This window comes from Onychostoma macrolepis, chromosome 15 (genome assembly GCF_012432095.1).
Source record: "Onychostoma macrolepis isolate SWU-2019 chromosome 15, ASM1243209v1, whole genome shotgun sequence".
Lineage (NCBI taxonomy): Eukaryota > Metazoa > Chordata > Actinopteri > Cypriniformes > Cyprinidae > Onychostoma > Onychostoma macrolepis.
The window spans coordinates 24,629,489-24,644,093 of record NC_081169.1 but is presented as its reverse complement, the minus strand read 5'-3'; the positions used below and the strand labels follow the sequence as shown (position 1 = coordinate 24,644,093).

General features: G+C 37.5%; 2 protein-coding genes across 3 annotated transcripts in view; one reads left to right on the top strand and one right to left on the bottom strand.

Moving 5' to 3' along the window:
* Positions 1-2,130: 2,130 nt before the first annotated feature.
* psenen (presenilin enhancer, gamma-secretase subunit) lies at positions 2,131-5,106 on the bottom strand. 2 transcript variants are annotated; one of them, XM_058744664.1, is made up of 4 exons: positions 4,957-5,106; positions 4,488-4,556; positions 4,294-4,398; positions 2,131-2,771 (listed from the first exon to the last, which is right to left on the bottom strand). In XM_058744664.1, the coding sequence occupies exons 2-4, from the start codon at positions 4,546-4,548 to the stop codon at positions 2,632-2,634; spliced, it is 306 nt and encodes a 101-aa protein (XP_058600647.1). In that variant the 5' UTR covers positions 4,549-4,556; positions 4,957-5,106; the 3' UTR covers positions 2,131-2,631. The 2 variants fall into 2 exon arrangements, with proteins under 2 accessions (XP_058600647.1, XP_058600648.1); XM_058744665.1 differs by lacking the exon at positions 4,957-5,106 and adding an exon at positions 4,842-4,912.
* Positions 5,107-5,869: 763 nt separating this feature from the next.
* kmt2bb (lysine (K)-specific methyltransferase 2Bb) overlaps positions 5,870-14,605 on the top strand; it is a 39,644-nt gene continuing 30,908 nt past the window's right edge. Inside the window, 5 exon segments of the mRNA XM_058744657.1 lie at positions 5,870-6,322; positions 9,390-9,468; positions 9,784-13,083; positions 13,374-13,573; positions 14,230-14,334. Of these exon segments, the coding sequence (XP_058600640.1) occupies positions 6,014-6,322; positions 9,390-9,468; positions 9,784-13,083; positions 13,374-13,573; positions 14,230-14,334 (3,993 nt within the window). The 5' untranslated portion in view covers positions 5,870-6,013.

The window sequence follows — 14,605 nt, the reverse complement described above, 5'->3', positions numbered from 1 at the left end:
AGATGGCCGTCACTACTAGTACGGGGTGAACGGATAAAGAGCTTGTGAATGAGATTGCGCTGAGAGAAGCATATACAGCTGCATCTCAATAAATTAGAATGTTGTGGAAAAGTTCATTTCTTTCAGTAATTCAACTCAAATTGTGAAACTTGAGTATTAAATAAATTCAATGCACACAGACTGAAGTAGTTTAAGTCTTTGGTTCTTTTAATTGTGATGATTTTGGCTCACATTTAACAAAAACCCACCAATTCACGATCTCAGCAAATTAGAATACTTCATAAGACCAATAATAAAAAAAAAAAAAACATTTTTAGTGAATTGTTGGCCTTCTGGAAAGTATGTTCATTTACTGTATATGTACTCAATACTTGGTAGGGGCTCGTTTTGCTTTAATTACTGCCTCAATTCGGCGTGGCATGGAGGTGATCAGTTTGTGGCACTGCTGAGGTGGTATGGAAGCCCAGGTTTCTTTGACAGTGGCCTTCAGCTCATCTGCATTTTTTGGTCTCTTGTTTCTCATTTTCCTCTTGACAATAAGCCATAGATTCTCTATGGGGTTCAGGTCTGGTGAGTTTGCTGGCCAGTCAAGCACACCAACACCATGGTCATTTAACCAACTTTTGGTGCTTTTGGCAGTGTGGGCAGATGCCAAATCCTGCTGGAAAATGAAATAAGCATCTTTAAAAAGCTGGTCAGCAGAAGGAAGCATGAAGTGCTCCAAAATTTCTTGGTAAACGGATGCAGTGACTTTGGTTTTCAAAAAACACAATGGACCAACACCAGCAGATGACATTGCACCCCAAATCATCACAGACTGTGGAAACTTAACACTGGACTTCAAGCAACTTGGGCTATGAGCTTCTCCACCCTTCCTCCAGACTCTAGGACCTTGGTTTGCAAATGAAATACAAAACTTTCTCTCATCTGAAAAGAGGACTTTGGACCACTGGGCAACAGTCCAGTTCTTCTCCTCCTTAGCCCAGGTAAGACGCCTCTGACGTTGTCTGTGGTTCAGGAGAGGACAACTGTAGCCAAATTCCTTGACACATCTGTGTGTGGTGACTCTTGGTGCTTTCACCCCAGTCTCAGTCCATTCCTTGTGAAGTTCACCCAAATTCTTGAATCGATTTTGCTTGACAATCCTCATAAGGCTGCAGTTCTCTCGGTTGGTTGTGCATCTTTTTCTTCCACACTTTTTCCTTCCACTCAACTTTCTGTTAACATGCTTGGATACAGCACTCTGTGAACAGCCAGCTTCTTTGGCAATGAATGTTTGTGGCTTACCCTCCTTGTGAAGGGTGTCAATGATTGTCTTCTGGACAACTGTCAGATCAGCAGTCTTCCCCGTGATTGTGTAGCATAGTGAACCAAACTGAGAGACCATTTTGAAGGCTCAGGAAACCTTTGCAGGTGTTTTGAGTTGAAAACCCATAGCTGATTGGCATGTCACCATATTCTAATTTGTTGAGATAGTGAATTGGTGGGTTTTTGTTAAATGTGAGCCAAAATCATCACAATTAAAAGAACCAAAGACTTAAACTACTTCAGTCTGTGTGCATTGAATTTATTTAATACTCAAGTTTCACAATTTGAGTTGAATTACTGAAATAAATGAACTTTTCCACGACATTCTAATTTATTGAGGTGCACCTATGTAAAACTCCAGCCTCAGTGAATTGGAGGGGAGTTAGTACTGTTCTTAGTACTTAGCAATAGAGTGGGGGAACTATGACGTTACTTAGACTGTTTTTATATCAATCCGTGTTTTAAGCTCTTAAACCTATTGATTTGCACGTTTCTGCACATCTGCTCTAAATAAACATCTTTTTGGACGCCAACTTCGCTTCGGCGCTTGTGGACCTCCTTGTGGCTGCTCGGGTCCTTATCACAATATAGTTTCTGAATTAATGGTGTACTGAAAGCTGCATGCACAATAATTATAATACAATTACAAAAATACTGTTTACATTATTTTAGATGGCGTTATCATGTCACACCCCAGGACATAAACAAGGTAAAAAAACTTTATGTATTTAATATTTTATTTAAAATATTAATATTTATTTAAATAGGTTAATTCCATGTTTCTGTTTTTCACAGTTCATGATAAAGGCAATGACACTGCAGAACATTTTCCGATTTTATTTAAAATTGTGCAAAACACAATTTTGTATTTATGGACAAAATATGTGGTTTTTACTGTCCATCCAAATGATTAATATATAGCAGAAACAAAAATGAATGGCCTTTTCTTTGAGAACAATAATAATAACAACATTCTTTTCAATGCATTGACAGAGGTCAGAGTTAACAATATGAATGTGTGATCTCAAATATAACATCATAAACATCTCAGCTAAAACTAAAGAAAGAAGGAACAGGAAATAAGGAAGTAGTAGTAGTGCTGGAAATGAACTCCTGCTCTTTAGCATGGTGCATCCGTGTCCATATTATCTCACTCAATCAACAAACGATTTCATCAGTCCACAAAATACCACAACTCCCAGACAGATCCAGTTTATCTTCTACACGACGACAGTGGTAAAATTAGCCAAGGAACATCTTGTCGATGGGAGGAGAAAAATAGCGAGAATAAAAAAAAGAGGTATTGTAATGCAGAAGATGTGATCAGGCTGTGCCGAGGGGAATGGTGAAGGAGAGGTAATCTCCCACCTCACCCCACTGTGCTCTGAAATGCTGGAATATGGTGATCCACGTCGTCAGCACGGCCACCCACACTATGAGCCCCAGAGCCGACTTCTTTACATCTGTGGAGGCCAGAAGAAACAGGATACATTACATCCTAGACGTCACAGTCTGTAACTAATATACATCAGTCATTTCACAGACAGCACAGTGAACTCTGTTAAACATACGAAGTCTACCGTACCATATTTGATATGCAAATTTCAAAGTTATGAGCATGATCAAAACTTAAAAGCTGAAAAACCTGTTTTACACAGCCTACTGCATGCCTGCTGTCGTCTGATTGATAGTTTATACTATTTTAGCATATACAAGGCCCTTTAGTGTAATTCTAAAAATGTCCACTGTCAGCTTGTGGTCATGGATTTTTATGGAGTACACTTAACTTATATATTGATGGTAATATTTTAGGTTTACAGCTTACATGATTATTCATTCAGTTTACATGATTATCCATTCATTATCTCTTAATAAAATCAATAAATAACTACAGAGCTTTGATCATAAAACTAAACATTTAAATATAATCTTACAAAGACATATTAATGGTAAATATAGACTGACAACTTACAATTTTATTCATTTTATGCACGTAGTCTACAATACTGTTATAAAGATCGCATTTACAAGCTATGAGAATTTCATCTTTTGGCCATAACAATATCAACAACTGCACCAAATTGATATATATATATATATATATATATATATATATATTTTTTTGCTCAGTTTTGGCCTGTGAATAAAACTGAGGCAATTTACAAACTTTCAGATTTGTTTTTTTTTTAGATTTTGTCTAAAAGATTCATTATATGTCAGACTTTATAGGGTTAACTAACTACAAAGCACAAATATATATATATATATATATATATATATATATATATATAAACTAAAATTCACCTGTGTAATACATTGCAAACCAGCCATTGATGCCGACTTTAATCTTAGTTTCCAGATTTAAGAAATATAATTTACAACAGAATAACAGTACTCTTTTTGACTTAAAGTTTAAATAAAATTTTTTGTTTTTACATTTGCAATTATGCATTTTGCATTCGCTTTTATCCAAAGTTACTTGAATTACATTTTACAAGTATGTAATTATGTAGTAGCAGTTCTGAAAAAGCAGCAATGCTCACCATAATGCAGAGCAATATCCACAATAAGACAACCTTACAACTTTATTATAGCATTGCATTTAATACAGCTGACTGATAAACACAAGTAACTCCATAAAGTGCTTCTTGCCCTTAAAAGTATCATGAGCCTTGCATATAAACACACTTTAGTTTACACAAACCCGGCTCAAGAATTCCAGCGAGGGAACACAATCTATCGGCCTGTTTGGAGCTGCTATGTAAATATACTCTGAACATTTCTGCAAGGTAAACAGCAATGAAGTTCCCTCCAGACTTCATTATCTGAACATAGGTGTACACTGACACCGAAATAGAATTCAGTCTGTGTAGGCAGATTCTTTTCACATTTTAAACCAGATTGCGGGAAGAGTTGGAAGGAGGAATATCACCCACAACAATGTGGTAGAACACAAGTCCTGTGAAAGTCCGGTCACATACTCACATGATTTTATTTGGGGTTGCTCCGTGTAAGATGGTTTTAAAAACGCTTCTCTGAAAAACCACAGAACATTCACCAACCAGAGGAAGGGGAGAAAAGCGAAGCCACCTGAGGAACAAGTCAGCACATTGAAAACAACAGCACATGTACAGAAAACACATCACATCCTGTCATGATATCCCATTGTCACAACATACCCAAGTAGTATCTTCTGCAGAGGCTAAGCTTCTCCTCATTCGGAATCCGTTCAAGGTTCATAATGTTTCCTATAAAAAGAACACTTGATAAATCCATCCACAGGTAGCCAACTGAACTGATCAATATGCTGCAACATTGCCGCCATCTGCCTACACAAAACAGTACTGCCATAATACATGATTCACATGATTGCTACAAGGAAATTGGGATTATTGCAAAACATCATACATTAAAACCGCCATCACAGCTTTGTCACATAATCATATCATCTAGGCGAAAAGAAAATGATAACACTGCTTGGAGAACAGTGAAAATTATTAAATCATTAAGATGAAAATCATTCTAATCTACACCTCAGTCAAAATAGCGTTACTGCACTGCGAGCGAAGAATAACTGGTTGCTTATGGCAGACCGTCTGTTCTAAAACCTTACACGGATCGTTTGTTTTAATAAAGGAGGGTGGATACCTTAAAAGCCGAGCTCAGGCGAGAAAACGGAGGGTTTAACACAACAAAGGCGAGGGGGAAACAACTTTTATGGTTCCGCTTCCTGATGAAAACTATGATGTGACGTCACTCCTTGGTGGTGCATGATGGGTAATGGAGTTTTCAGGGACAGGCGTGAAGAGCGTAGACTGCGTTCATCATAGGTACCTGTAATTAACCCTTTGGTCTAATAGCGTAATGCGTGAATGTCACAAAAACACATTTTTACTTAACATAAATAAATAAATAGATAAATACATACATAAATTATAAAATAATATTATTTTCATTACAATTCAACACTAATTATCGTCATTACAATTCACCACTAATTATCCTTATTTTATATTTAATACATAGTATTTAAAAGCTGATTGGTACATTATTTATTTTTGCCTTATAGTAATTCACATGTGCATTATGTGCAATACTCATAATCCATTAAAATAAATATTTTACTAAATTTAAAAGAAAGATTGTGATATAATATGGAGATGCAACCATGAATGCTCAGATTTATTTTTCATATTGTCTATTGAAAGGGTTTAAATCACTGAAATGTCTAAGCAAATGAATAAAATGAATTATAATGGTATTATTATGCAGCACTAATTCATAACGCCTTACTGCTAACCTCTAGGACCATAAATATTTTGTTTCCACTTTTCCAGTTTTATTTGATTTAAATAATTATAAATTATATATATATATATATATATAAGTATAAATATTGTTTAAATAAGTAAATTAATAAATAAATGAAAAGTGTTCATGCATGACACTTAAATTAAATTTTATTGTATTATATATTTTGACATTATATAAAATTGTAAAAAAATAAATAAAAATAAAATAATAATAATAATAATAAAAATGTCATGTTTATTTAATCTTTGTCCAGAAGTTGTGAGTTGTGGAAGCACACTTCAATCTCAGCCTACACGTCCCATAGTGCACCGGGCGTCCACCCCCCTCCCATTCAGCGCTTTCCCTCTTCTCGCAGCCTGAGTTTCTGTCTATCGGTGTTGTTGTTGATGCGATGATGGCGGCAGCGGGATGCGGATCAGCAACCGCGGCTGCCGTTGTGGGCGCAGGCGGCGTGGGCGCGGCGCGGGGTCGCTTCCCCGGTCGGCCTTGGTCGTCGCGGAGCCGTTTGCGTTCGGAGAAGCGATGGCAGCTCGGCCGCTCTGGGACAGATCTAGACGAGATCTCTTCCAACGGAGGCCCGAGGCCCACCTGCCTGGTGCTCGCGCTGAACGAGGACCAGTCTCACTTGCGCCTTCTCGGGCTTGAGGCGAGCTACAAGAGCCTGGGAGAGGCTGGATACAGCTCGAGTGGGAGCGAAGAGGTGAGTGCATGGGCCGAAGTGTCGTTTTTCACGGCAGTATTCAAATGCACCAGAGTGCGCTTGGTTTACGTGACTGTGTTTCGTAGGAAGGAGTAAGAATACAAGTAGCGCGAGCGCAGTGTCTGCCGTATAGCGTTACATTAACACGGAGGGGGAGGGGGGGGCAGTTACTGTAGCATTGTAGCTTACAACAGAATGAGGGTCAGAGATCATGCAGTTAGATTTTTTTGGTTTAATTCATACAGTTATAAGTTAAGTATAAACGCCACTGTATGCGTTATCTGATTCTTTTTGGATATGCATATTGTTTTTATTTCTATGTATGCACCAGTTGCAACACCCAGTTTGCTGGACTTGATTCTTGTGACAGATTGCTGATAAGAGCATTCAGTGCTGGATCACCTGCAGTGAAGTACAATGACATTAGTTTGATGCTTAGAGAGAATAGGCTTGAGACAATGAATATGTATACAGTGACTTTATCAGTGCAAAGCTGACACTAACTTTTACTGTTATTTAGGTTTTATCCCAACATGTCAGCCTAAATCCAGTGAATTTATTTTGTTATTCTCATGGTGATGCATATTAGCCTGTCCCTAGTCAGTGTTTCTAAATTCCCTTGTGTGTTAGCAACAAATGGTGTAAATGCATATTTTTATTGCAAAAATATGTGGAAATAAAAGTCATGCATGTTTTATTTTGGCTGTCTCTCTATATATTTAGATTTTAATAAGCGTGATATTTTATTAAAATACTTTTCAGGTTATTCATAAGTCTGGTTACCTTCGTAACCATCATTAAGTGCTTTGAGGTTCTATAAATATTCACAATGACAACTTTATCATGTATATTTTGGTAGGTTTGTCTGTAGTTGTCAAACCTGTTACATTCATAAAGGCATAGCTAGCTGCTATATAATATCAACATATTTTTAGCCAATTAAATGGTGAGATTTTAGTACAAGATTTTTCAAAATGTTAGAAGTTAATGTGAACCAGATAGTGTGGTTACTGTTTTAGTTTATTGATTAAATTGGACTGACATATTTGATGTAGATTGGTGTCTGTGCTGGTCAGTGTTATGTACAGCATTGCCTGGAAATAATTTGAGAATTCCACAACATTTAAAGTCATGGAAATGTGTGGTTTTAGAGTTTCGTTTGGTTTTAAAATATTTCATTTGCTTCATGAGTGTTCTGTATAAAACAATTATTAAAATTTTCTAATGAGAAACCTCAAACAGTCAAAAAAAAGGTCATGTGAATTCATTGGTCAAAAGGCATGGGAACTCTATATGACTTTGCTTTCACGCTGTTGCACTTGTTTCTCCTGTATCATTGGCATGGAAATGTGCTATGGTTACTTTGTGTTGTTCTCTGAGAAGAAACATGCAACTGAAAATGAAAAAAAAAAAAAAAAAATTAATGATCAAGGTCAAAGTTTTGTGGACTTTGAAGGCTTGAAGACATGCTCTGTCACTTGCATCATATAAAAATAGATACGGGGCCATCGTCTGTGTATTAGCTTCTATGAAGTTTACAGTTTCGCTTAACAACTTCTGTAAACTCGATTTGCGTGGCCTTTACCAGTTTACCGAGTCACGCTCTATCAACATGCTGTCTGTTGTGTATAGGACGTTATATCGACCAGTGTTTGATTTGTGTTAAACTTATAAAACTTATATATAATTTTTAATATTTTAAAACATTGTTAAAATAACAGATAATGTATTAGTGAACTGTACTTTACCTGAGGGCTTTTTTGTAATGCTAAATAATTAATCAGTTATTTCAGGTTCACTAGGGTGGTTAACAGCAGAGTTGTTCCAGTTGCGTTGTTTCACACAACCCGAATAGATGAGTTGTTTCAGTTCATTTATTTCTTTGTCTTTGAGCATGAACAGTGTTCTGTGAAGTGCGGAACAAGAATAAGGGAGTTATGTTTTCTACAATTCAGTGTTTTACCACCTGTAAGGCCTAATTTAGCCTACATCCAAAATCCTTGTCAATACAGAAATGGCATTACTTTGTTGTAGTGTTCTTTAGTATATTCAGCATGTTGTTAACAAGATGAATCTCGAACAAGACGTTCATCTACTCGGCAGCCCTTTATGCAAAAAAATGTCACACAACTTTTATGAACGATAACAACAAATAAAAAAAACACGTGCTGCCTGTTTTTAAAGGTTCAGCAACATTTTTGAAAAATATGCAAATTTATTAATTTGAATTTTCCTTTTTTTTTTATCTGACATTTTCCTTTTATGTTGACAGTTTATGTAAAATTCAAAGGTTTTGAGTCTACAAGCTTGTTTTAATGTTTTTGAGAGAAGTCTCTTTGGTCACCAAACTGCAGTTCTGTTTATTGAGGCAATTTCAGTCTTATGTATTGCAGCGCTTTGAGTGTGACGTAAATAGTGAGTTTTATAAATAAAATGTATTATAAATATTACTATTATGTATTTGATAAAAAATACAGCAAAATCAAGTAATATTGTAAAATATTATTAAATTTGAAAATAACTATTTATATTGTAATATATTTTATTTCTGTGATGCAAAGCTGAATTTTCAGCATCATTACTCCAGTCTTTAGTGTCATATGATCCTTAAGAAATCATTCCAATATACTGGTTTGCTGCACACGGAACATTTATTCTTATTATCAGTGTTGAAAACAGTTGTGCTGCTTATTATGTTAATATTAAGCATTAATATAAGCATTAAAGTTAATATAAAATTAATCATTTTTTAAAGGATTCTTAAAGAAATTAAAGTTTATAAGAGCAGTGTTTATTTGAAATGGATATGTACTGTCACTTTTGATCAATTTATCGTGTCCTTAGTGAACAAAAACATTAAAAGTATTGAAAAAAAAAAGAACTAACTATTGTACTGACCTCAGAACTTTTGACCTGTGCTTTATGTAATGTGTACTATTTTACAGCATGTACTGATATGCACTCTTATACTTTATCGAGCATGAAGGCTACAAAAAAAATGTGCACTTGAAACATGTTACACTTAAATTTAAAAGTGTTAAAGCTTGCTTCTGTTTTTCACTTTCAGGGAGCTGAATTCAAAGGCTTTGAAGTTCAAGATGAGAATAGCAGTGCCCCGGTTCGTGCTGGACGAAATGCATGTAAACGTAAGTGTGTCTTCAGATGCAAATTATCCTGAGAATCTTTAAAAGTCTGTTGTTTCATTGTTTGAATGGCTTTTTGTCTTAAATTCATTCCATACAATTTAGAAAATACCACAATCTTGTACAACAGGGCATCATTTCAAGCACTCCAAAATAAAGAATGTTGGCGTAGTTAGTCTAAAAGATAGCCTACTTATTATTTCAGTCTCTGCTTGATAGTCACTGTAGCCTGTGGTGTAAATGTTTGAATCACTTGATTATATTTAACCACAGTGGAATGAATATAATTGAATTGTAATTGAACTCGTTCTGTTTCAGGCAATCGTGTTTCAGCAAAGTCGTCAAAGAGGATACGTCAAAGGCGGTCTCTTCCAGTGTCCCCTTTAGTAGAAAGCACAGGTGCACAAGATTCTCAAACTGATTCAGGTTCTGTTCAGCAAATTCACAGTCAAGAGTCTCTAAAGGACACATCTGTAGATGATGGTGGTGGTGGTGATGCTGATGGAGGTTTGGAGAAGCGCACCAGGAGAAAAAGAGGGTCGACAAAACAGGAGACCCAGTCGACTCCAAGAATCACAATCAAGTTGGTGGCTAAAAAGAAAGTGGTTACAGTTCCATCAGTGCAACGTAAATCTGGTAAAAAACAGAAGGAAATCAAATCTGAAGTTACCGAGAGTCAGTGTGCCCAAATCTCAAGTGCTCATGTGAAATTAAAGACAAATGTACCAGCCAGTGAATGCAGTGCTGGTGAGGCAAAGGAGGAGGTTGTTACTAGAAGGCGAGGAAGATCTGCTGACAAGAAATCAGAATCCACTCCGCAAGCAAATCCTGAAAAAGAGGCCAATGACCAAAAACTAAAGCTGAGGAAATCAACTCGAAGGTCTCAAAATCCACTGCCCAGTGAAAGTATAGAGCCAAAACCTGATGAAAAGTCAGCACAAGAAGCATCAGAGGTGAATAAGCTTGTGATTAGGAGACAACGTAGAAGGTCCTTGAATGTTCCACAGGAATCTGGTGACCAGAGTTTAGCAGAGTCGCTGTTGGAAGTCTCCACAATTGATGAAACCAAGCCACCTTCAAAGAAGAAAAAAGATAAAAAGAAAAAGAAGAAGAAAAATCGCAAAGAATCCGAAAGGAAAAAGGAGCCTCATTCACCATCAGCAAAAGATCTTGGCCCTTCATCTGATGATCCTCAAAAGCTCGCTTTCGACAATGATTTTGTCGGAATTCCAGGTCTGAGACTAACCAGGATACGAAACCCCAAAGCCAGGTCTCGCAAGAAACGCTGCAAGTTTGTGTGGACTCTCACACTGGTGAAAAGCAAAAGCAAAGATTCCCAAGTTCAGGAGAATCTCAGTAAAACCCAAGAAAGCAAAAGCAATGATTCCCAAGTCCAAGATGACCTCAGCAAAACACAAGAAATCAAAAGCCAAGAGTCTCAAGTCCAGGAGATTCCAAGCAAAGCAGACGAAAGCCCCAGCACAGAGGCAGAACTTCCTGCTAAATGTGATGAGGAAGTAGATGTTTCTCCAGAAGCAGAATCCACATCCGCTCCTTCCGACATTTTGGAAACCGGTTCTTCACAGGAGTCACAAAATGTAGAGAATACTGCCAGTGCCGTAATTCCCAAAAGCCCAGAGAACCCTGTGGCCATTGAGAAGGTTGAGGAGACCCCAGAAAAGGAAAACAAGGAGGTTCTTGAAAGGTCAGAAATTGCAACAGAAGCACATCCAGAAGAGGCCACTCAGACAGACCCAGAAGATCCGATCAGTAAGGATACCGTTCCACCACTTCAAATCAAAGTTGTCTCCTCACCAGGTAAAAACAACAGTCTAAAGCAGTCCTTTTTAATTCAGCAAGTCACAACTTCACCTGAAATAAAAGAACCCGCAAAAGCCGAAGACCATCAGCATTCAGAGAAGAGTGAGAATGTGTTGGAAATGACTGCTACCACTCCAGCCCCTAAAGTAAGGAAAAGACTACGTCAAAACACTGCTCGGAAGAAGCGTGCAAAACATAAACACTGGACAATTTACAGGCGAAAGTGTAAATTGAATGCATCTCAAGAAAACCCCGCTTCTGAAATTGCAACTGAAACCGAATCTCAGGTGGAGGAATCACCAGTATCACCAACAGCAGTGCCAGCGCCTGTAGAATCCAAACCAAAAAGGCATTCTAGTAAAGTTGCGCATAAAAAAGGTAAAAGGTCCGTTCCACCAACTACAGAACCATTACCTGAAGCAGCTGAAACTCAGGTCATTGAACAGACTGTTGAATCACCTCCAACCAAACCATTTCTTGAGACAGAACCCCAGCCGGAGATAAAACTTGAGACACCATCAATCGAAACTGAAGAGGTTCTAGTGTTAGAGCCTTCCATAAAGGATCAGCCACAGGAACCTCGTCCTTCACGCAGACGATTAAAACAAGTCAAAAGAAGACGAAAGTCTCTGATTGGACGGCGGATTAAAAATTCTAAATTGCTAAAGAAGGAGTTGGTTGAGATTAGTGAAGAACGTCCACTGATGACGAGCTTTGAAGTAGAAGAGCCTAAACTAGTTGGTATATTCTCAACAAAGTACAAGAGGAAACGAATTTCGAGTCTTCAGTCATTAGAGGGTAGACGGAAAAAGGCCAGGCTCTTATCAAAGCAACTGGAGAACACCAACAGAGATCAACTTTCTGATCAGGCAGAAAAGGATTCTATGATTGGGAAAACGGATGGAGAACAAGACATCCAACACAGCAAAACAAAATTCATGAAAACCATCAGACATTTCATAATGCCAGTCGTGAGTGCCCGATCCTCTCGGGTTATCAAAACGCCAAAGAGGTTCATGGATGATCTTGGTATGTCAGACCTTCCTCGCAAGAACTCCCAAAAGAAGCTTGGTCTACAACCAAAATCAAAGAAACGTGATTCTAGTGAAAAAGGTGAGCCTGGGTCCCTTCAGTCTCAGGATGAAGATACTGTTTTGAGTGAAGCTGATCTTGATTTGTCTTCCACTTGGGAATCAAAACCTAAATCACCCGACGACGCTGAGATCTTCAGTGAGGAGAAGCAGCCTGGGAAACGACGATCGCTACTCAGAGATCCCGGTTTCAAATGGGGAGTGCTGGAGCCTGCCACTGATGACGTGTATACCTTCGATGAAGATCTTGACAAGGAGTTGGAGACCTTGCTATCTGCCAAAGATTTTACAGTGAACCCGTTTCTTGATCCCGTCCAAAAGAAGAAGAAATCCACAAAATTCAAGGCACAGTCATCAAAATTTAGGTTATACAAAAAGCTTAAACTCAAACAGAATCTCGCAAGGCGTAAAAAGACCCCAAAGGACAAAATGGGTAAAGTTGTATCATCCCCTGCCAAGACAGAGAAGAAGGAGTTGGAAGAAGGGGCCAGTCTAATAAAGTCTCTCAGAGACATGAAGAAAGAAAAAGCAAAACTCAAGATTGAGGATCTCAACACCCCTGGGGTTGTTCGCAAAGTCTCCATCTGTGTACGAGCTCTGAGTGCCAAGTTGCTGGCGCAACACCAGGCAAAAGACATCCAAGAGGATGACCTGCCAGATGAGTTCTCCATTCATACAGACATCTCACTTCCCAATAAATGCAAAGGTAGGTTAAGATTTTATTTATCTAAACATTTAATTGTAAATGAACATTAACTGCGTTAAACTCAAAGTTGATTTTCTTAATCCATGTTACTAAAAAAAAAGATCTTCTGAATTGTTTTTCTAAAATTGTCCTGTTAGTAAACACAGTTAATCTAATGCTGGTTAAATGTTTTCTTCAGCTGTATTTTATTGCAAATGCCATTTCTCTTTGACTTCAAGGTTTGTCAAGTACTTCTTACCTTTGGCAGTCTGTTGGTCTTAAAGTTCAGCGATGCTTCTTTTCTTTCTCAGACTTTGATGAGATGCATCTCAAAGAATCAGAAGCACCGGTTTCTGAGGACACTCAGAAAACTGCCGTTGACGTTGAGGAGAAAACCGCCACTCAGCGCCCTCGCCTTTCAGGAGCCAACAAGCGCATGTTCAACCTGCTCAAGAAAGCCAAGGTTCAGCTCATCAAAATAGACCAGCAGAAACAGCTGAAATCATCTGGGGTGAGTCCATGAAACTGAATGCGTGCTTTTCTATTCAAACGAACTGTTTTTCCAAATACTATGGGTCCATTGGGTAAAGTGGACATGGGTGTCCTTTGTATTATTAGCCTACTTTTATCGAGCAAGAATGCATTAAATTCATCAAAAGTGACACTAAAGACATTTATGAATGTTTCAATTTCAAATAAATGCTGTTCATCAAAGAATCCAGAAAAAATGTATCAGAGTTTCCATAGATATGTTAAACATCACAACTGTTAGACATGTTTCCTGAGCAGCAAATCAGCATATTAGAATAATTTCTGAAGGATCATGTGACACTGAAGACTGGAATAATGTTGCTGAAACCTCAGCTTTGCCATCACAGAGATAATTACATTTCAAAATATATTCAGATAGAAAACATGTAATTCAAATTGCAGTAATATTATACAATCTTTTTTTTTTTTTTCTCTGTACTCAATTAAATAAATGCAGCCTTGGTGAGCACTTCTTACAGTCATAGACACCTTTATATAAATAAACTTGACAACTTTTGAGCAAAAGTGTTCGCATCAAGAAATTCTTACCCAGTCATTAGATGCTTGTTGGACATATTTATAATTGAAGTGCTATTAATATTATTTGAATCTGCTTTCTCTTTTTGTTTTTGGTAGCTCTTGCCAGAGGGTAGAATCACTGCAACAAAGAGACAGAGACGAAAACCGAAAGAGCGGCTTGAAAATGCCTGTCCCAACAAGACTGAAGCTTCTCCAGAGCCGGTAGTGTTTTTTTTTTTTTTTTTTGAGAAAAAAAACAAACAAGTAAAACAAGAACACAGAATTGGACAGTAATCTTAAATGATCCTAATGGGACCAAATAAGAATCTTTTAGCAATGCTGTACATGTTCTTTAAAGGGTTAATCGGATGCTAAAATTACTTTTACATGTTGTTTGAACAAAAATGTGTGTTGGCAGTGTGTGTACACATCTACCCTATCCACCTTATTTTTCCCGTTAGAGCGGGTGAGATCATTAGTAAATGTAATGTGT